General features: G+C 34.3%; 1 protein-coding gene and 1 pseudogene across 2 annotated transcripts in view; one reads left to right on the top strand and one right to left on the bottom strand.

Annotated features, from left to right (window-relative positions):
• Nucleotides 1–23,849, bottom strand: part of LOC143239880 (plexin-B-like) — a 225,267-nt pseudogene that overhangs the window by 36,635 nt on the left and 164,783 nt on the right. The window contains exons 4-5 of the transcript XR_013021422.1: nt 7,193–8,533; nt 2,594–2,770 (exon numbers count right to left, since the gene is read on the bottom strand). The product of XR_013021422.1 is annotated as a plexin-B-like (transcript). The remainder of the gene's footprint in view (nt 1–2,593; nt 2,771–7,192; nt 8,534–23,849) is intronic.
• LOC143239832 (uncharacterized) overlaps nt 17,914–23,849 on the top strand; it is a 40,066-nt gene continuing 34,130 nt past the window's right edge. Inside the window, exon 1 of the mRNA XM_076481394.1 lies at nt 17,914–18,184. Within this exon, the coding sequence (XP_076337509.1) occupies nt 18,145–18,184 (40 nt within the window). The 5' untranslated portion in view covers nt 17,914–18,144. The remainder of the gene's footprint in view (nt 18,185–23,849) is intronic.

Below are 23,849 nucleotides of genomic sequence, written 5' to 3'. Positions count from 1 at the left end.
ATATACTTGTTACTCTCTATGGAGACGGAAGCAAAAAGAAATTCCCTCTAATATTATTGGAGTAATCAAAACGTACCGCATTATTAGAGAAACAAACAAAATTGGAGAGGTATTCCACAAGAAACGTTTATTTAATGACGTTACGAAAGACACACTGTTCACTCTGTAATCTCTTCCCACTGAAAACAGTATATTTTTGTCTACATCACTGACTTGAAAGCTAAATATTAGAAAGTACGCAATTTTCTTTCATATTTCATTATTTCTATACTTTTCTTTATATAAACAACGAAACAGTTGAAAGAGTTGCATACATTTCAAATATTCTTAACCACTTTAACAGCATATCTTAAAACAATAAAAAAGTCACTGCACCACTGAGTAATTCACCTTAAGAATTCTATAGAAAAATATGTTTAATACGGGTCTTCAAGCACTCTTATAGTTCATCTCGAGGCTTTTCGCGTACATTTTGTCATAAGGTTTATGCCTGCTTGATACTTCAACTGAAGTACACGAAGTACGTTTTGCAAATATATAAATAATTAGTTAAAGTACCACAGCAGCCATTCCTTCAATATGTTGCACATCCACATATACGCGAGCGCAAAATCAGATATAATATTTACATCAAATCAAGATGCAATTAGATTAAACGAGAAAGTTCTGAAATGAGACCTGATTTAAAGCAAGAAAAATCTTCTGAAATGCTAGATATCAAGCAGAATGACATTTCACAACAATCCACATGATGAAGTAGCTACATGCTACGGAAACCGAACCCTACCAACACTCCGCTTTGCACAGCCATATGATTAAGTATAGGGTCAATTGCTGTTGATGAGCGCACGACATAAGCACTTACTCGAAGTTAGTGATTAAATTTCGCTGGAAAATATGACCTTCTAAGTTCAAAAAGGTTAAGTTAATCAATTTTTCTGGTAAGGACTGTAATAAATGCACCGATTTCAGCAATAAGCAGGAAATGCACATTTATAAAAGAAACTCACATTTACTACAAAGGCACTTGGAAAAATTAGGAGGAGTTTAATCGCAAATATTTGTAAACGTTACAATCAATTAATTTCGTAGATACATTTTGTGAACGATGTTTTATAATTATTCTTAACATGTGGAATGGTATTGTAAACGTCATGTATTATGTGAAATCAATTTACCGATTACATTAACTTGAAATTGAATTATTATTGATTAATTGATTATTTGGAATTAAGCACACGGCTACACAATGGACTATTTGTACTCTGCCAACCGCACGTATCGAAACCCGGTTTCTAGCAGTGCGAGTCCGCAGACATACCGCTGTGCCACTGGAGGACAAAACTATTATTGAACTAATTAATGCACATATCATTTCATGTACTCACCCAAAAACTACAAACGTTAACATGGCAGTTCGTGTAAAAAAAACCTTTATACGGTAGAAAACTGACAGTCTCTCTACATAGAATGCATTCTTACAAGGTTACAGCACTTCTAAAACAAAATAATATCAGCATAATTCACTTAACAAGATCAATTAATTGCAGACAGCTGACAAGCACTAAAAAAAAAACGTAAAGCGGAAAGTCCTGTTTTGTTGGCGAATTGCAATTGCAATCAAAAGATCCGACAGACTGAGGACCTAGGCCAAGTACCGAATGGCGGTAAAGAGTCTGTGAAAAGAAATGGTTTGAGTCTTACTGCCGGATGCATGGATGTGATTCCCACCGAGACTGTTGACTGAAAAGCACCAGTTGTTAAAACTGGAAGCTTCAGTTAAAAAAGATTCGTTTCTCTAGCTTTCATCAAAACAACCGCCCCTCAGATGGGCTAAATCACTAGAAGATTTCTTCGTCTGTTAAATACTACTGAAATTACAACTATAAATACAGTTTTTAACCAACAGTAAACTAACTACGGTAACGAAAACTGTCTCGTTAACAGGTTGATTAGAAATGAAATAAACAAGTTAACCAATACAACGGTATATTAAATACCACATAGAGAGCGCAGTATAATCGCAAATACGGTAATTAAGTACTTGATTTTATGGCATGCAAAGACCTTTCTCACTGTTCTCAAAGCAATTTAATTATTGTTTTAGGGTAAGAGAAGGAAACTGAACCATGTTGTAAATGAAACAACTGTACCTGTGGTTGCTTTTGTCCCTCCCCTCTATTTTGATGACTGAGATTGGCAATTGTTTGATTAGTTGTTTGTAACGATTAAACTTCTGTTCGGTGTAGCTAATTTCAAATTTAAAACAAACTGTGGTTACATTTACCTAGTTAGCTGTCGAAATGTAGAACTGCTAGAGTAATTGGAGTTATGTCATCACTGATAACGCTGTCCCAGAACTTTCCAAATAATCAATCTAAACGAGTATATACTTTACAATTGCAAATGATGCACTGAGGTTTGATCACATAATTTTACATTAGATCGTCACCAAGGAAAGAAATCATATGAAGTTGAACGCACTAACAGGCCTGCTTGTAATGTATACAGTTTCTTTCCTTTTTATCTAAACGGCGTTCGAAGATGTGACTCACAATCAATCAATAGGAAAGAAAACAAATATCAGTCCAACCTTTTTCAGATACCCTGTATCGGTTCCGACAAAAGCGACAGTGTGCTGGGCAGTGGTAATGCTGGTTACTGCAGTCAAAGTAACGTTGGAAAAGATCAGTGCAGGGGTCACTGTGATTGGAACTGTTCCATTCAACTTCAGGGTTTCCGTGCAGAAATTAAAAATATTTCCTCCTTTCTAGAAATTGTAAAATATATAAGATTAATTCAGATTTAACATCAAGCCATGTATGGTGAAATGTGTTAACTTCTGTAGTTTCAAAGATATATATACCAGTTCTCCTATATTTAAACTTACGTTTTTTAAATAATTATTTTATCACAATAATAGAATAACTTTGCCAAAACATTAGTAAAATCTAAAATAATCAGTCTTACGAATAGGTTTGTTTGTTTGTAGTTAAACACAAAGCTACACAAGGACTATTTGCGCTCTGCCTACCACAGGTATCGAAACGTGGTTTCTAGGTCTATATTGCTGTACCACTGGGAGCATAAGTTTGTTTCTTGTTTGTTTGTAGTAAAGTTCAAAGCAACACAGTGGGCTATCTGTGCTCTGCCCATCACGAGTATCTAAACTCGGTTCTTAACGTTATAATTCTACAGACATACCGCTGTGCAACTGGGGGCCTCACGTTTAGTACATGTCCAACATTAATTCGAAACCAAGTAGAGCAAAATTTTGTCATTTCTGATGTACACTTTAGTACACATTTTGTAATTTCATGAACTTATCATCGCTGATCAATCAAAAGTAGTAAAATTCCAGTTAATGTCTACAAATAATAAACTGTACAAAAGAAAAAAAAACGAACTATATTTATCTATTTAATAACAGCAATAATTTTCAAGTGTCCGGTTTCGTGTATTGCCACACTGCAGTGCTAAAGTCTCTTGAAAATCAGTCTTAAGATCCGACATTCAGACACCGACGTTCAAGACTATAAAGTACTTAACGCTTCGAAATGCATTAACTATTGCATTGTAAGACAAGCATTAAAGCTTGTTAGAACATTTACGGTAGTCACATTTCATAAAATGATTTTGTCTCGGCATTTCTACTCAGTTGTTTATGAACCGACATCACTATAATAACAATTACTCAAAAGTTACGATTAACGAACGAATTCTTTTAGTATCCAGTGGTGTTCCACACTCCTCCTAAAGTCGGTGACTAACTATTGGTATTCATACAATATTTCACGTACAATATCTAGAAACCGTTTCGCAGAGACTCTCAGTTGCAGCGACACTTATTCTCGGAAACTACCAGCATTTTAGGAACCTCACTTGTGTGTAATTTGTAAAACTGATCGATTTAGAAGGGTTGAAGGGTAAACTAATTAATTATCTCATTCATTAAAAAAGATCGAAATGCAAACCAATCACAATACGTTTATCAAAATCAATTCCTGGTAAAGTAACAACCAAAACTATTTATATACTTACAACGAACAAAGTTGAACCAATGTTTAAATAGTGTAGATGTGAAAGAGGAAAACGTTTGGAAAACAATAAATACAACAAATTATTTTTAAAACAATGAAAAACTGTCAATAATAACTTTCATGAATTTAATTCATGAAAAAACTCATAAAAATTAAAATTATAAAATATTTTAAACTTAAATAAACAGAAGCTAACATTGGGCCAGTTTCTTTTAATGAAATCACTCACTATAAATGTAAAATTTAATTACGCAGGTTTTAGGTGTATTTTTTTCCCTGCGACTAAGTGCTAAATGTGCGTACATATAGAACTCGTATACTCTAGTTACCGTAATAGAACTAATACAATACCATCCAATTAGCTAACGGTCCCGCAGGGGTTTACTTTCAAAGATCTTCACAGCTTTGCAAAAGAACTTTTGCCAACCAAAGAAAGAAGCAAAATTTATCTTATTCTGAGTAAAGTATTGGCTTGAGCCAGCTCATCAATATTTAAACCATGTAGTTAAAGTAAAAACCTGTCAAGTGATCATAAAAAATGCCAAGATGGAGAGAATTAAAAGTAATTCTTTCAAATTCATTGAATTTTGATCGAAATCATTTTGCTTTAAAATAATTCTGTAGCAAGACCAAAAGCATTTTACGCAGCTAAGTTTTGAAATATCTTACGTATGCCTTAAAATGTATCACAGCTTAAAATATAAGATGTACTTAACAAGTTGCTTGAATTCTCTACAATTTCAAATAAAATAAAAATGTAAATTATGAACTAGTATTTGTCCTTAATTTTATAATTTTTCAAGCAAATGAATGTTAGTCGAGGTCTAGATTTCAATACACCATAAAGTAATAATACACACACACACACTAACGTTTTGTACATGTCCAACATTAATTCGAAACCAAGTAGAGCAAAAGTTTCTCATTTCTGATGTTTTGGCGAGAATATTTGTATGGCGCCTATTAAGTACCTTGATCATCCTTATACATAGAATCTACTGACTTATATTGCGTGTATTAACTCAGTCATCTGGTTGACTTCTAGGAAGTGGTCAAACAGATATTTTTACTTTAAAGGATGATTGCCACTTGCTTTCATTTGTTTTTCTACCCAATAAGCCACAAAACGATACAAAATAACCATCGCTACAATACCAAACCTATTACACTGTTCATCTTTCTCAAGCTTACTGTATAACTGCAATACCTCTAAAGCCAATTTAAACCTAAATCTAATCTATGTTTCTGGCAGTGCAATACCTCTAAAGCCAATTTAAACCTAAATCTAATCTATGTTTCTGGCAGTGCACGATGTCATCGCTTAATCTTAATATGTTTTGTTTGTTTGTTGAATTTCGCGCAAAGCTATACGAGGGCTCTCTGCGCTAGCCGTCACTAATTTTGTAGTGTAAGACTAAAGGGAAGGCAGCTAGCCATCACCGCCCACCGCCAACTCTTGGGCTACTCTTTTACCAACGAATAGGGGAACTGACCATCACATTAAAACGCCCCCACGGCTGAAAGGACGATAATGTTTGGTGTGACGGGGATTCGAACCCGCGACCCTCAGATTACGAGTTGAATGCCTTAACCCACCTGACCATGCTAGGCCTAATCTTTAATAACTAGTGATGTTATTGTTATACTTTGAAGTTAGTTTTTTTTTTTATAGAAATTTGGTATTCCTTAAAAAGCTTAAGTTCGGGGTGAAACAGTAATTACCAGCTAACAACAGATGGACATAAGATTACTCTAACATGTAGAATACTCAATGTTTGGAAAATATACACTTGATGTCCTTAGAAAACTAACCCATAAATACTGTATGAAGTGATAGAGCAAAAAAGAAAATACACATAATATTAAATTTTATTACATATATTCGCAGAGTACACTAGCTTGCAAGTTGGGTTTAAAACGTCACAAAACAAGCAATACAAATAACATTTTGTAAATGTGAAATGGTGTATGGATAGCAATGCCAAAAATATTGCAAACAAGAATATAGGGATGATACAGTTATACATATATATCCCTACATGACTTGCAATATTAAATTTAATGTTATATTGTAAAATGCATACTTGACTTTAATATTACTGCAGTTGAAAGTTATAAATTCCTCACTGTTGATATGCAGTTTATTTATTATAATATTATGATATGTCAAGGTAAGCATAAATGTAGTGCAACTAAGAGTCTAAGACTTGTGTACAATGAAAACGAAATTGAGTCAAAATATGCCTATTATTACAGACTAAGACTGACTCTCGCTACGAGGTTTGTCGAACTGACCGACCTCGTAACCAATTGGTACGCATGCATTTTACAGTGTAACATTAAATTTTTATATTTAAAGCCCTGTAGGGGTGATTATACTTACTTTTTTGTTTCTATAATTTTTGGTTCTGCCATCTCTACATTGTTTTACATTTATCAAAAGTTTTTGTTTGTTTTTTACTTGTCTGTAATATTTTCAGACCGCAAAATCATCAATTCATTGTACAAACACACTAAATTTTATTTTATATTCAAAGTACGCTCCTCTTTATGCTAGTGGGAAATAAAAATGTTGTTTTACTGTGAGGCGATCGCTGCAAAATACTTCTTGCCAAATAGACACATTGCTTTTGAAAGTTCGTGTCCGACGTGATTTTAGGAGCATTTGGCACCAGGCAAGAGTTATATTTGCGCCCTGTAAAGTCTGGGTTTCTCTTTTTTATTCAAACTTATTAAATCTGTCAAAGAATATACATCTAACAAATCACTGTTATAAGCTGTATACTTATGATAATGTTTTGTATATTACTACTTACAACTTCAACAGCGCTAGTTAGAACTCTTGCTGGAATGACAGTATCTAAAGGAAGATCATTCCTCGAATACAGAACAAAGGAGTACTTAAACTATTTCTCATTATCTTTGCATGTTTATTTTTAGAAAGTAATGAAAATAGGCCATTCACTGAAGAACTTGGGTATGACATTTCTCATTCGTCTATTTTGGTGTGTGATTTAAATTAAACTCATCTGTTATTCTCTGAAACATTAATTTTATGATCAATCACTTATTAATTAATATTTCATATCGTTCTATGATACCAAGTATCTCTATCAATCATTTAAGTTTGCACTTTGGTGTTTCTTACTTACCCCAGGCTCGGGACAATCTTCAATACTCCCGGCGATGTAATCCATATTACGTGTAAGCGCACTGCCGTTGTAACACATGTGTATATTCTCTGTAAAACGTTGTTCAATTTCGGCCAAGGAATAAATACAAAGAGCAGAAGGAGGGGAGGGCGCAGAAGTGTGATCTGCACTTGAAGCGAATATGCCTACAAAAACATCAGACCCTGTGTCAATTTGGAGAGCTGTTGCAAGGTCAGAACCAGCTGGAACCACAAATGCATCCTGTAGTAAGTTAAAGTCCGTGCCATCTTGTTCCAAGCACTGTAAAGTAACTTCTGTATAAGTGTTATATCCTGCGTCGGATGCACACACTCGTGCCAGCCTGGTCACATATCCCCACTCCTCTAAAGCCCTTAAATGAGATTTCCTTTGTACTGTGGCAAAATAGATGAAACCATTAGAGTGGAAACCATAAATATAGTTGACCAGATAATAGTCTCGCAAATGAAAGCTAATGTCTACCCTAGCGATGGTGGAGAAGGATTTCTCGATAATTCCAAACAGGCGGCCACTATCCTCCTCGAGGCTTCTACTTGTAATAGCAGGAACCATGTCCCGGTATGGCCCCAAACGGCTGTTGGTTGTCGCCACATACAAGACCCTGGATGGGTAACCAAAGTACTGTGCAGGCCCTATGAAAGCGTATGTAGAAGAGTTCTCGTCATTCGCAGCTACTGGAACAGGAACCAAGTCTTCAATACTGCCAATATTTTCAAGTTGATGACGTCGACAGGCTCCTTGATGCACACTACCACAGACAATTAACTTTCCTGCTTTACTATCGATGACTAGTACTTTATTAACATTTGTAGTGGCCACTTTCTTCTGGTGAAGACAGTCAGTAGGAGAACACTGGATACTGTCCTCTACTGGGCCTGTTCTAATCTCTATCTCCAGCTCCAAAGAACTGTCAAATTGGTACAGCCAATTGGTGGAACCGACGTAGACCCTTCCAGTGTCAGGATCCACTTCTACGTGAGTGAAATTCACGCTCTCGTTGAACGTTGTATAGGATGCATAGATGTTTGGGTCTTCTTGGGCAGCTACTGTCAAAACTAAAGTCACAAATACAAGGCACACTGACCACATAGCACACAGAACAATACTCTGCGTCCGTTTCAAAGTGTACTGGCAAACGTTTTTCTGATGACTTTTTCTCAAGAAGTTCCACGATGTATATCCAATTCCTCCTGGATAAGACGTCAATTTGGGAAATGAGCTCCAGGTCGGCCCCCTTGTTACAGTCCAATCCATTCTGCTTGTGAACTTAATCTGTTGACTTTACCTTAAGCAGGTCATATCCTGCAAATAAAAACAAATTTTTGAAAACATTATCTTATATGTTCGTCAGAAAAGGGTAGTAATAATAATGTATTCATTTTAATCGAAAAGCATGACAGTTACTTGTTAACACACAGAAAATATTTTACAAAATAAATCTTGTTGTAATTTTATCTTGCTTGCAAATTTCATATAATTTAGCGTCGTTCTTGAAATATGTTAAAATATTCCTTTTTCTTGTCCAAAAGCAAAATCATGCCAAATACTCCGTAAATGTCGAATCTGCGTGTAACCTCTTTAATTTCGTTTTCTTCCACTATGCATTCAGTGGCCATTTTTTTCTGTACATTCAAATGGAGAAAAATAAAATTTCTCGTGAGAGGAAACAGCGGCGAGACGGGAAAATCGTGACCCCTATTGTAAATCTAAATGCATACAGGATAAAAAATTTCGCAAAGTTGGGGGTTGCACATCGCGTAATAAAAAAGTTTTTCCAGTATCACACATATAAGCAAGAGTTTCTTCATTGTATGACGATTATTAATATAGATTACCTCTCCCACAGAGCAAATAAGATATACTTTTATTTTTTTGCTTAAAGTAACGAAAGATTGGTTTGGTTTTTTTTTTTTAATTTCGCGCAAAGCTACTCGAGGACTATCTGCGCTAGCCGTCCCTAATTTAACAGTGTAATACTAGAGGGAAGGTAGCTAGTCATCACCACCAACCGCCAACTTTTGGGCTACTCTTTATTTCTCCAGTAGATTTCTGATTTGTCCTCATATACACCTACCTAGCTATGACAACACTGTTTTTATTAATGTCGCCACATGCTTTACTTAGCCCCTGCTAGCACAGCGGTAAGTCTACGGATTTACAACGCTAAAATCAGGGGCTCGATTACCCTCGGTGGGCTCAGCAGATTGCCCGATGTGGCTTTGCTATAAGAAAACACACACACACACACACACACATGCTTTATTTAATAAAACTACGACCAGACGACTTCGGTTTGGCCCACTTATCCAGTAAATATAAAAGTAATAATCTTTCTTTTAATATTCAGGTGATTCTTGGTTACTTCACACATTTAGCTAATGTCGGTGGTAAACGACATAATTAACATAAAAAAAAATTTAAAAAATGGTAATAATCCCTATCTGAGTTTTTCACGTACATATATATATATATACACACACACTACTTTCTTATCTTACAAACTCACCTAGTTCCATAAACTCACTAGTATGTTCTTCCCTTCAATTTGATAAAAAATACTACATTCTTCAATCGTGCCAGATAAAAAACACAATCGTATTATTTTCACTAATGCTAAGTGTTAACAAATATGAATTTTTGTTACTAGGTTTTATCATTCTTTTCTTTTTCTTAAATGGGCCTGGGTTTGTAATAATAATAATAAAAAAGTGGTACGCGAGGCTGAAACATTTAAGAACCACTGCTCTAGAACATTCTCTTGTACATCCTAAAACATAAGTGATTCTTATGACTATAAAAATGGCGTGACTTAAATCTAAACAATAAATTGCTGGATTTCTATTATCAAATGAAGATAATGTAATAATTTTATTTCAAACGCTTTTCGTATTTAGATGTAAGCCCGAGTAAATAACATTTCAAAATTCTATATTATAATAATTTAATAGGGTAATTCTGTTTTACATGCATCAATTACTTATTACGTTACGTATTTTCTTTAAAAGTCTAACAGTTAAAACCTTTCATACAGTTTACATTATGAGCTGAATTAGACTGTAAAAAAATTCATTAAAATACATTGCAAAGATACTTCTCAGCTTTTAAACATTAAGTATTGCATATTGCTGGGTTCGATTCTTGTACTGATCTCAATTCCGTGCAATGTATAGTTAAATGTTAATAAACTGGGTTTTATTGCCATCCTGGATAAATTATATAACCCAGGTTGACCTAAAAAAATATTTTACTATGATTTCAGTCAAAACATTTACGATTCTTTGCGTTCTTCGAGGTGTTGCAGTATATATACCATCATTCAGAATAGGATCCTAAAGCTCTAGCATGGCTCAGTGCACGCGTACAATCTTCCTAGACTAAAGAGGCCCGTTGTGGCCAGGTGGTTAAGGCACATAACTTGTAATCCAAGGATCGCGGGCTTGAATCCCCGTCACATCAAACATATTCGCCCTTTCAGCCGTGGCGGCGTTAGAGTGTGACGGTCAATCCCACTATTTGTTGGTAAAATAGTAGTCCAAGAGTTTGCGGTGGGTGGTGATGACTAGTTAATTGACTTTCCTTTAGTCTTACACTGCTAAAGTAGAGACGGCTAGTGCAAATAGCCCTCGTGTAGCTTTGCGCGAGATTTAAAACAAACTAAACCAAAACCTAGCCTAGAGTAGGCATCTAAGCGTCCCTAGTTTTACTAGGAGTCTATTTTTTTTTACATCATAGACTCTTTCAGTTCCCATTGTTCTTATCAAAAGTTGTGTTGTGAAATAGAAAAGATCCGTAAACTATTTGCAGTCAAATCAATATCTTTATTATAACAGTGCTTGTTTATATAAATATTGTATTTGTAGAATAATACAAAATAATTCTAATCGCAGATATCGAAAACATTAAGTCCACTTGTCTTAGGCTTGACATTAGTTAAGCCTTTATTAAGTACAAAGAGATAAGTTTACACTGTAATTTGTGTACGTTTTAGTTTAATTCAGGCTAAACATTACCGTACTTAATACTGTCAACAAATAAACTTATGTTATTCTACGACTTAACGTTAGATCTTCTTAGAAAATTTTAAAGAGCTTTCAATGTTGTTGCACAAAATGTCTACTGAAGTATACTTTCATACGTTGAAATCAAGTGCGTGAGCATGCGCATTTAGAGAGAAAGGTGCGCGCACATTTTCGTGAAAGACATAAATTGAGTATTATTGTAATAGATTTCGCTGAAGGCTAACTATCCGTCAGTGAGAGATTAGAAAGAAGGCAGCTAACCAACATTACCACCCAACGGCACCTCCTGTAATACCCTTTAAGAACGAAGTAGGATTGACCACATTACAGTCCTCTCAGCTGAAAAGGCGTTCATGCTCAGCAATGATTTCGAGCCCAAGACACACACACAAAGAATACAAGTTTATACTGTATTATATACGAAATCATAACAGTTAGGCTGATATTAACAAATAAACGAAAGAGTGTTGAAGTCTTTTCTTATTTAGCTATATACTTTATATATATATCAAACTACAAATCTCAGGCAGCATTATGCCACTCAACTTTCTTTTACGTGAAAAGCGACATTTAAAAAATTCTGTACCATATATCCAATTACACGAATGTGCGCGTTCTTCGAAGAAGTACTTTCTAATAATTCATAAGATAGTATGTTGTTAAAATATGATAATTTGAACATCGAATACGGTTCAATTATATTGAAAAGTTCCTCTTAATTTAGTTTTATCATATATTTTCATTGATTAAATTTAATATTTTGCGTGTCAAAGATCCGCGCTGGTAAATAAGTAGCCAAAGGCGTGGTTGAATCGTAATTTTCAAATAAATTACACGTTTTTAATCCGTGGAAAAAAATTATTTTAGCAAATAGAACTGAGCTCAACTAAATGTATAAGACAGTATTTTCATGTTTTTCATGTCAGTCTTAATAAGACATGCCAGATGAGCAAAGTAATGCTATATATCAAATTTTGTTTGATTCAGCGCAAATTACATAATCAATTATCTGCGCTTTGTTCACCACATGGAATTGAACCACTGATTTTATTAAACATAGTACTGACTCACAGTAGACTCACTAAGTTGGTAAAGAAATGACTTTAAACACTGCTGCTAAATAAAAAGTAATATTGGTATTTTGTCACTTCTGTCGATTTATATGCTATACTCTGTCAAAAAAATCAAGATATTATTATACACAATATTTGACAGTACGTTAGGCTTTAGACTTTATATACAGTAAGAGAAACGAGTGCACTTTATCAAAACAAAATACATTTAAAGTTAAAGCATTGATGCTGAAATGTAGTTCTAGCAGCATTACAAAAAGTCGAAGAATTTCCTATAACAAAGCTCGAAACTTAAACACCTAAAATATAAATAGGACAGTACGATATTTAGGAAGTGCTGCCACATAACGGTGAAAACTGAAACAAAAAATGTGTTTCCGCAAACGCAACATTTTTACCGAAAACAACTTTTCGAAAAAACATTTCCATCTAAAGGTATTGTGCCAACTATTAAAAAAAACAAGTTAACTCCATTGAACGTTGTTTTGAATAAATCTTGAAAAAACACCTACATTGCAACAAAAGCTCTTTTTAAACTATATCTAATTAGCTATTTGCGAGGAAAATTTGGAAACACTGATAAATTCTGTTTATTCCGTTACAACAACTGCGTGTTTTGGAACTAAATCACAGATAACCTACACACAACCGATGTATTTTAGTTTTTAAAATTTATTAATGTGAGAGAAGGTTCATTAAAACAAAGGCATATACATACTCATAAGAATTATAGAAAACAGGCATGATATAGTATACCACGAAAATGCTGGTTGTTAAAACGATACAAAATTTTAAGATAACTGCAACTTTTGTCTAATACTTAAAATGTTTATAAGTTAATTCAAGTAACTTATAGCAGTAAATTATAAGACAGCCCACTACTATTGCTTTCTACCTAATTTTACTCTTGGTGCATATCTTATAATACATCAGAATGCTCTTCAAAATTCATATATATGTATCATCCCTAATCAGTAACTGATCCGTGAGGGATAAAGGCTTACCGTTAGAGAGCGCTGACGTAATTGTTGTTTGTTTGCTTTTTTAATTTTGTAATTCATATAATATTTCACCCAACGTGATTTTTTGGTATCATGAATACCTAATTTCTAGTATATTTAAAGTTACTTCTTGTATAAGTTAACGGATGTTATCTATAATCTACCTACAGATACTAGCAACAAGAATTTAATTCAAAGAACAACTATATCGATTTTTCTATCCTCAGTGAAACACTTCCTTATTACTGTCGTTAAAACATTTAGTATTGTTTTATGGTTAACCGTTTAACACAAACCAAGCGCTACGATAAAATACTATAGGCTAAATACAAGTTATATTAGAGAAAAAAAATTCGGAAGTTGTAGTTAGTGACGTGTACAAGAATTAAAGACTAGTAATTAAACAAATTATTATCATGCTTTATTCAAATCTCTCTTTTTAAAATAAAAATCTAACGCAATTTTTAAGTGTACTTTACAAAAGTGCCTAAAAGATAAATATGACTGTAAACATAAATTTACTCTGTTGCACATTTAACAACTAACTTGAATACAGAAATAAGTTATTGAAATAATGGTGCAAAACATAAAATAAATAGAATTGTTTGTTTTTTGTTAAGCTCAAAGACATATAACTAGCTATCGGTACTCTGCCCAACACTGGTATCAAAGCTCTGTATTTAGCTTTATAAATTCTCAACTTTACCACTGAGCCACCGATGAACCACATTGAGCAAAGCAGCGTTACGAAAACCCACGTGCATCAATTTCATATTTCACATCTTCTTTTAAAAAAACCAATAAAGGAAATTACCTAATATTTTTGTGATCTTTCTATTTTGATTATTTCTTTCTAAACTTGTTTTTCACGACTAAATAATACATAGTATATAAAAGATTTTTTATAAAAATGAAAAAAAGCAAATGAATTGAAAATTACGTTGTACTCAATTGAGTTCCACTGAGCGCATCAAATGAATCCATAATTAATTTGTTACAACTTATGCTGTGGACTAATGCAGTAAAATTATTCTGATCGTTCCAAAACAAAGCTCTTTAATGTTTATCAAATAAATACATTTCACAGTAGTTAAAATACGAAAAGTTCTACTTATAGCGAAACATAATACTATATCATTTTGTGTTTCTATGTTTAAATGTGTATGGTATACTGTACAGGAGACATTATTATTTCTACAAAAATAAAATAAATGCAAGTATTCCTGATAGAAGAAAAACTTCATGACTTTTCATAATCATACTAGGCCTAGGGCATAAGAGAATGGAACTGAGTTAAACTTATGTTTGTTTACAGTTAACCCGAAAACTACAGAATAGACTTTTATTTGTGCTCTGCTCATCAGTTCGGATATCGAAACCCAATTTTTAGAGTTACGAGTTTTCAGACTTTCCTCCGACCGACAGAATAGCGCTAAATTTATGTTCCTTTGTTAAAATAGATGAAGCAATGTATAGTACGATTTCCGAAAACTCGTTGCTGCTTACAAAAATAACTATTTGCAAATAATATAATAAATCAGTCTGAAGAAGATGGAATATTTAATTTTTAAAATTATATCTCAGGTTTTTTCCAATGATAATCAAGAACCTATGGATATCCGGAGCATGTTTCTGTTTGTTTAAATACTGATCACAATATATTATCAGGTGAAATCAAGAACCTATGGATATCCGGAGCATGTTTCTGTTTGTTTAAATACTGATCACAATATATTATCAGGTGAAATCAAGAACCTATGGATATCCGGAGCATGTTTCTGTTTGTTTAAATACTGATCACAATATATTATCAGGTGATACATAAAAAAATAGTAATAATCTGTTAATTTTGTTTGGACAACCAAAATTATAAAAACTACTGTAACGATACGTCACCCACACTTTTAAGGATTCAAATTTTAATGTGGATGACATTCGTAAGTTGGCAATTCCAGAATAAATTATTACTAAGACTTCTCCAATCTAATGATCGTAAAACAGGAAACCGTTCTCGGTTTCTTTTAAACTACGAAAGATAGTCTGTTCAACATACGATGTTTTAAAACAACTTCCCCAACAGTTTATAAAGGGCTCTACCATTGGATAATGACGATAATTTTGAAATTCATTAAGGCTCAGGATTAGCTCAGTAAGAACTGTTCTTAGACAAAACAAGGACAGAACCATGTTGTCCATCTGCTTGCTGTGTAAAACGAAAGCATAAATTTGGATATTCTATTATTTTATGTTTATATTCAAAGCTGTAATTCAAACACAATACGACGACAGGCAGACTTACTATTGTTAGTTCTCGATAAAACAGCAAATCTGCCTTTAGATATTAACTTTCAGCGAAACTAATTTGTCTTTAGACTGCAGTCTTCACTAAAACAGTGTTTAGATAATTTAAGTAAAACATTAAGATCGTTTTTACACATTGCTTTTCGGTGAAAAAAAATGTTTTAGCCATGTTTCCGATAAAACAGTATGTTTACTCCTAATTCATTTTCAATAGAAAAGTAAGTTTCCTGCCTGTACTCGCGAGTTGTCCAAAAACAATCATATTCTTTAACAAACTCGAATGTTGAGATTCTGCTGCCAATTTTAAATACTTCGACACCTTTTAGTTTAGTTTGAATTTCACGCAAAACTACACAAGGGCTATCTACGCTAGCCATCCCTAATTTAGCAGTGTGAGGTAAGGCAGCTAATTCTTGGGCTACTTTTTTACCAACGAATAGTGGAACTGAGCGTGACATTATAAAGTCCCCACAGTTGAAAGGGCGAGCATGTTTGGTGGAATGGGGACTGAAACTCACTTTCCTCAGCTTGCAAGTCGTGCGCCCTAACTACCTGACTATGACACTTTTTGAATTGCATTTTGAAACATTAAACAGTTCGGGTTTTATATCAAACCACAACTTGTGTGTTGATAAGCGTTATTCAGTAAACCAGTTCGTTTGTGTTTAGGTATTAATCCTTCTATAAAAAAAGAACTGTTCTATACTGGTTTTATATCATGTTTACTGTGTAACTGATGCCCGATATGTAAAAATATTTATAAAATAGAAACCTATAAAAATAACAGGTTACGTAGATAAATCTGAATCTTGAATCTACAAATATACTAATATTTTACGTCAACATATATTACGTGAACAGTTTTGTTTGCAAGTTTCAAGTCGTTTAAAAAAAGAAGATATCTTGAAAACAACAACTTACCAATATATGTATGTGATATATTCTGTATGAAACAACAACGAAAATTATTGATGAAAATCACTATTCAACAAGCTGGGTATTCTACTACACTTTACCGCAGGCACACTACACATACATTAACGGAACCCTCTCCCTATCAAGCCGGAAACCTGCCGATGACACTGCAGGAGAGAGAGCCGGATCTCATCGGCACACAATACACCGCAGCGAGAACATTAATTAAACTTGGAATCGACGGCACGAACGTCCATCACGGCAGACGACTGCGAGCTCACTGAACAGAGGACTAACGGTGAAGAACACTCACCGAAACGCATAGAACGTCACACTCCCGTCGGGAGTCGGGCAAACCTCGAGCTCGGGGCGTTCCCTGGCGGTACCAGCCCTCTCCAATCTGGCATCTGCATAGAGGAGAAAAACTGGGTAGTGGGGCAAAGCAGTGGGTGGTAAACTTTGACATCCATCTACGTTCTCACGTACTTAGTGTATGACGCCAACATTCCTCCTTGTACCCATGTTTCTTTCGCAATCTTTTTGCCTCTAGCCTTACCCGCCACCTTATCTGAGACAAGTAACCGTGTACAATCTGGAATAATTGGATGTATTCCTCGGCTGACTAACTCTATTATATTGAACAACGAGACGATCAGATGTTCTTTAAAGGTAATCAGGCTTATCAAAAGAAGTAGTCTTAAGGGAATTCGCGATCGACAGGCCGATCTGTTCTGGTTGGATCTCAACCTTCCTGATCCCTCAATACGATCTGGTGGGATCATTATAAGCTGTGGTACAATTAGTAATCCCCCATTTAGTGCCGCATACAGTGACCAGCTGACAATTTGTCTACATGATCATCATTTTGCATAGGATTTCAGTGATGAAGTTGTATTTTTTTACTTTTTTAATTTTAAAAATACTTTCAAAATAAAGACTGAAAAACTCGATTATAGTCTCTGAAAAATATTGACATAACTCTAAAATACTCGACTTTGGACCAACGTTAAGTTAGAAAAGATTAACTACTATACAAACACTGATAATCTATTTTCACTCATGCTATGCTCATATTACGGGGTTTCTTTCATAAATGTTTTTGTAATGGTTTATAAGATTATTGAAGAATAAAAAAATTGGTATTTCCTAAATATCATCTCTCCAACATTGAAACTTAATTTAAGGCGACATTATTGTATAATTGTTAAATGTTCTACATCACCCACGGTTAGTATGAGCATTTGTAATATCACAGAGGTTTAAAACTATATGTTTTATATCCGACTTTCCTCAAATGATACGCTAACGTTTCTTAATTTATCTAAGAAAGAACTGGTTACCTTTGGTTAGTTACATTTATAGGCACCTAGACATCTACAATGTTTTCACGCAACTCCACTCATACACCTATAAATCCAACAAATTTACGTCTACCATGAACAGCTTCGCAAGCTGGTTGAACGCTGTGCTCCTTGTTCCAGTAAGCTAGAATAAAAAGATAAATCAAGGACCACGGGCATCAGAGACGAACTTACACCTCTTCACCTGCAACCTGCAACATTGCATCCTGCTGATTGCGAACTGGCATCCATGTCCCATCAAACATGCTTATTTTTTCAACCATGTGGACGCTACAAAGTTATGGTAAGTCCCTCTATTCGTTGGTAAAATAGTAGTACAAGAACAGGCGGTGGGTGTTAGTTAACAAGCTGCCTTCTCTCTAGTCTTTCACTTTTAAATTAGGAAAAGCTAGTGCAGATAACCCTTGTGTATCTCTGTGCGAACTGAACGTCCTAACTACGCCAAACCATGACGCCCGTGGGGATTTAAAATACCGGCTATGGAAACAAGATAAAGTCTGGCCGCTGGACAGATTTCCTTTAACAAAGCCACCCTCAAGTTCTGATGGGTTGAGACAGGTGGAACTAGAGCAAATACATTGGCTGTCATATATTCACACAAGCTGCGCTATTTATTGTTCTTTGGGTATGTTGCTAGAATTTCGCATATACTAAATAAGATGTAAATTTATAATTGTTTATAAGGCTCGTAACGTCGATAAATTAAGATGTAGAATTACTCATGGCCTTTTCTCTATTCAACAGTACAGTGAGCAAAGACGTTGTTGCTCAATGAATTATCCGTTAAGAGGGCCTAAAGCTCGTAAGTAAAAGAAAAGTATAATTCTTAATACGAAGTGTTTTTGTATGTGTTTCTATAATTTATAGTATAAAATTTAAATAACATTATATATTTTGTGTTAAAGATGACGTAGACTAACCTGACGCGGCTAAATGAAAGCTTCTAGTGGGTTTTTTGTACAACGTTTCGGGAAGATACAACAACTCCAATTATGATATCAACGAAATATTTATTTTCATATAATTATAAAACTCCATCAATCCCTTCTCTAATTCAATTCTTCAAATCTATTCTATAGACGTGTTTATCTTACCGTTCACTCCTTTCAACCTTATCGAAAAGAAAGTATTGTCTTTCCTATAATTATTTCCCTGGATTATTATTATTTTATGTCTACTATTTCATTAGTTTGCGAATTTATGTTTATAATTGCCTGTGCTGATGTTTTTAACTCCAATTTTACTTGATCGAATTACTCTTTACCCATCTTCTTGCTAATTTTAATAATGTTTAGGTGATACGTTAATATTTTTATCAGTATTTTTTTCATCGTGCTCCATGTTCAACATGCGTAATTCGACATTTTCATAAAAAGGTTAGAAAGAACAACTTTTAAACTCCAGATAATTATACAAGATTTTTAAAAAAATTTAACCGACGTTTCGTCTTTGTGGCTTCTTCGAGGTTAGTATGTAATTAAAATACCTTTGCATTTTATCTTCAACAATTCTTTTCTGAGCCTAATTCCATTGTAACGGTCTTTATTGCCTGACAAAGGGCGTATTTCCGAAACTTTGCACATAATAAAGAAATAGAAAGTTTCCATTCAGAGATGTCAATTTATTCTTTTATTATGTTTTATCTAGATTTTCACTCTCGCGTCTTGCGGAACAGCATTCATTCATGTATTTTAATTTCATACAGCATCAGTAATAATATATAAAAATAAATTTCGTACATAGTTATAATTACATACGTGATAAACATGGTAAATGACGCTGTTGTTTCTTTTCCTAGCATGAAGTTACACAAGGGGTTATCTTCATCCAATTCACAGTCGAAAATCTAGCCCCAGAATTTAGCGTTGTTAGCCCATAAACTTACTTACCACTGACCCATCGTTGAACTGTTATACATAAAGCCCTGAACAATCTCCATGTTTTAGTGACAGCATTTATTATGAAACGTCTTTTGTCTTTGTTTTTAAAGCTAATGACGTTTCAGACTTTATGTTATGACACACATTAACCTGTTTTTTTATCATATTATTAAAGTTTATAATGTGGCCTTAAGTTCGTTACTGTATTTTGCGCATAAACTCCTTTTCCTAAAAACTGTTATAAAAATCACATACCACATCCACTGTTATCAATAGTTCATTCAGCTGATCATAAAATACCCTTCACTCTTGAAGCAGTCAAATGTAAAAACTGTATGTCATCAATAAACAACTTTGGTCAAATATGTTTTAATCGTTACTCCATTGTGTACAAAATTACGTAAGATAGAATAAACACATGTAGAAAAGTTTGAAATCTTATGTGTAATCACAACTGAATATTAATAGTAGTGTTTAAGTAAAAATTATAAAGCTAAACAAGTGTTACAATGTCACAATCTGAAATCTCTGTCAGATGTAGAGTTCCTTTTGGTAACCAGAAAAGTTTTTTTTATAAGGACAATTATTTCAATACGCAAATAGTGTATCGAGTGTTTAAATATCACAATAATACTGATTTCTCTGCAATTTACTGTCCCTAGGTTATACACGTTCAGTTTAAATGAGGGTGAATGGTTTCAATCTTATATTCCCTTCATATACTTGGTTCATTACAAAGTTGCCAAAGTAGTTTAAACATAATGTTTTATCGATTTGTAGACTATATATACAATTTAATAAGCTGTTCTCTTAATTTTTCGTTACTTAAATGTTGAAAACAAGATTCCATCCACCTCAGAAATGTATTAATTGTATATAATAGACGATATGGATGTTTACTGCTATCACTGAAAGCAACATTATAACCTACAGCCATCCGACAATAATACTTCTATTCTGGATACTGTTATATCAATTATTTCGTGAAGTTCAGTGATCACATTCAAACGATTAATCATTATTTAAAATAAGGAATTCGGTTTTCCTTTTTTGGTGGGCCCGGCATGGCCAAGCGTGTTAAGGCGTGCGACTCGTAATCTGAGGGTCGCGGGTTCGCATCCCTGTCACGCCAAACATGCTCGCCCTCCCAGCCGTGGAGGCGTTATAATGTGACAGTCAATCCCACTATTCGTTGGTAAAAGAGTAGCCCAAGAATTGGCGGTGGGTGGTGATGACTAGCTGCCTTTCCTCTAGTCTTACACTTCTAAATTAGGGACAGCTAGCACAGATAGCCCTCGAGTAGCTTTGTGCGAAATTCAAAAACAAACAAACAAACCCTTTTGGTGGGCACATTATTGTCCATACTACCTCCTATCGAGGTCTCTCTCCTCGAGTACTCCACATCTGTCGAACTTATGCGACACCTAATCCACTAATAAACGACATTCAAATTGCAAATTGGGTAGAGTACCTCGTGACTAGAGCTGAAAAGATAATATCTCATTAGCAATATTCTTCCCGGCCACAGACCTCCAGTAACGACAGCACCAAATCACTCCCGACAAGCCGATCTGTAGTCATTTAGAAGGACAAAAGTCATGCCGTTTCCCTTCCACTCAAGATTTTGTATGACACGACGTTAATAGTTCTCAGTTACTTATGGCAACAAAACGACTGCGAGAGAAATGTAATCAAGCCGCAGCTCAATAATCTACTAGCTCGCTTTAAGCGCTCATTTTCTTTGCATTTCCTAGTAACTAGTGGCGAAATGTAAACAACACACCAACAGCAGAAAATTCTTTTAGTACTTGCTAATTTTTGCCACTCCGTTCTTATATAGTCTCTATATAAGCTTTAGTACCCATGCTGATAATTTTATAGAGATAGGCATGATTTAGTTTGTTTTGAATTTCGCGCAAAACTACACGAGAGTTATTTGCCCTAGCTGTCCCTAATTTAGCAGTGTATCATTAGAGGGAAGACAACTAGTCTCACCATCCACCGCCAACTCTTGGGCAACGTTTTACCAACGAATAGTGGAATTTACCTTCACATTATAAATCCCCAATGGTCGAAAGGGCGAGCATGATTGTGAGACGGGGATTCGAACCCGCGACCCTCACCATCTGGCCATGCACAGCCAAAATAAACAGACTCTGGGTGAAAACATGACTCCAGCCAAAGTGTAAATATTATACTGCATGTCATGTTAGCTCTAAGCATTGGCGAAATATTATCAGATTCACCTACTACTGCAAGTAAAAGCGACAAGTTTATATGAAATATCTAAGAGTTAGATAGATTAGTATATTAAAACTTGATATAATATCTATTCCATAAATTTAACACAAACATTATATTCAACACTTGATAAGTGCCAGACCAACCAGTGGCCCGGCCTTCAGTATCCAGACATACTATTATTTAATTAACAGTCGTGCAGATAGCCTCGAGTAGCTTTGCGCAAAATTCTAAACAAACAATTAACAGCCAGTCCCAGGGGAGTTCACGAAGTCTTACAATAAAAGATGTGTCGGATATAAGTATTCTATTTTATTTCTGTTTATGTTGAATGGAAAATCGTATGAAATGGGAGATTCTTCATTCTATCTAAGGTAACTCTTACCATCTTTATACTTAATCCTGTACAACGTGTAAGCTTTGTGCAACATAAACTAAATGAACTGCTTACAATAAAAAAATTCCCATTTATTTGTAGGTAAAGTAAGCTAAGGTTTTCCATTCCCACACCCGTAACATTCTAACAACAACCAGCATGATTTGTACAACTAACTATGATAGGTAGTTTACTTAAACAAGCACATAATTTTGAAAATACCCTAAGGCTAGAAATTTACGAAGCTGACCCCATTTCAAGTGAAGTAGTATCAATAACAACATTCTAGCTAGCACCAAATTTTCATTTAATTAAAGAAACAATATTAAGAAGACATGAGCGAACGTACTTCAGAATTTTGGGAAAATACATTTAAGTAATTTCATTAGTTAGTTTTTTTTCTAGCTTTAAAGTATAAACCTGAAAAACAATATTATTACACTCCGCTTCCCATTAAAGCAAAAACATTGAATACCAAAACATTTGTGACAGATATTAATTTTACAAGTTTGTAGTATATAGTGTATTTACTGTAGTCGTGTGGCCAGAGGAACAACATAGCGGATAACAAACAATAGTCATACGAAAATCATCTGTAGCGGACCTATTTTACCTTCACTGGTCAGAAGAATGGAATTTTAACGACAATACTGCAGTGCAAAATACGAACTCATGATACAAAGCAAAATGGCATTATTATTTTGATGGAAACTTGTAGAAGTTTTACAAAAACAAAATTACTGTTGCGATGGAAACAATAAATATTGTAGGTAATTTAACTGTTATTTCAATATCTTGGTTAAAATGTAATCGAGTTATTTATGTACATTTTAGACAAATTTAATACCTGGTATTATTAACGCAGTAATTGGATAATTTCCGTGTACAATACTAGTTACATTGAGTTCGATATCTAATCTGACTGTAATTTATTCGTTTATACTAATAATCTTTTTTATTCTTAATTGTTTCAGCGCAATTTCAGTAATGATCTTTATAACTATAACTGAATAAGGTTACATTTAATAATAAAGACGATGCAAAGTTAGTTGTGGTTTACACACTGAAACTATAAATATTGAACAATACAAATTTTCAGATATAACACAGTTGTATATGATCACAATAAGATAAAACATGGTAAATCTTCAAAATATATAATGTGTAATCAGTAATCAAATATTATGTCCTTGTACGCAAGAAAACGACCGGCATGGCATGGTGAGGTGACACTCGACTTTAATTCAAGGGTCACGGGTTCGAATCCCCATCACGCCAAGCATGCTCACCCTTTCAGCCGAAGGTCAATCCCACTAATTTTTGGTAAAAGAGTTGGCGGTGGGTGGTAATGACCAGCTGCCTTCCCTCTAGCCTTACACTGCTAAATTAAGAACGGCTAGTGCAGATAGTTCTTGTGTAGCTTTGTGCGAAATTCAAACCAAGCCTAAGTA

This window comes from Tachypleus tridentatus, chromosome 13, assembly GCF_004210375.1.
Source record: "Tachypleus tridentatus isolate NWPU-2018 chromosome 13, ASM421037v1, whole genome shotgun sequence".
Lineage (NCBI taxonomy): Eukaryota > Metazoa > Arthropoda > Merostomata > Xiphosura > Limulidae > Tachypleus > Tachypleus tridentatus.
The sequence above is the reverse complement of the archived record's forward strand: the minus strand, read 5'-3'. Positions and strand labels throughout refer to the sequence as shown.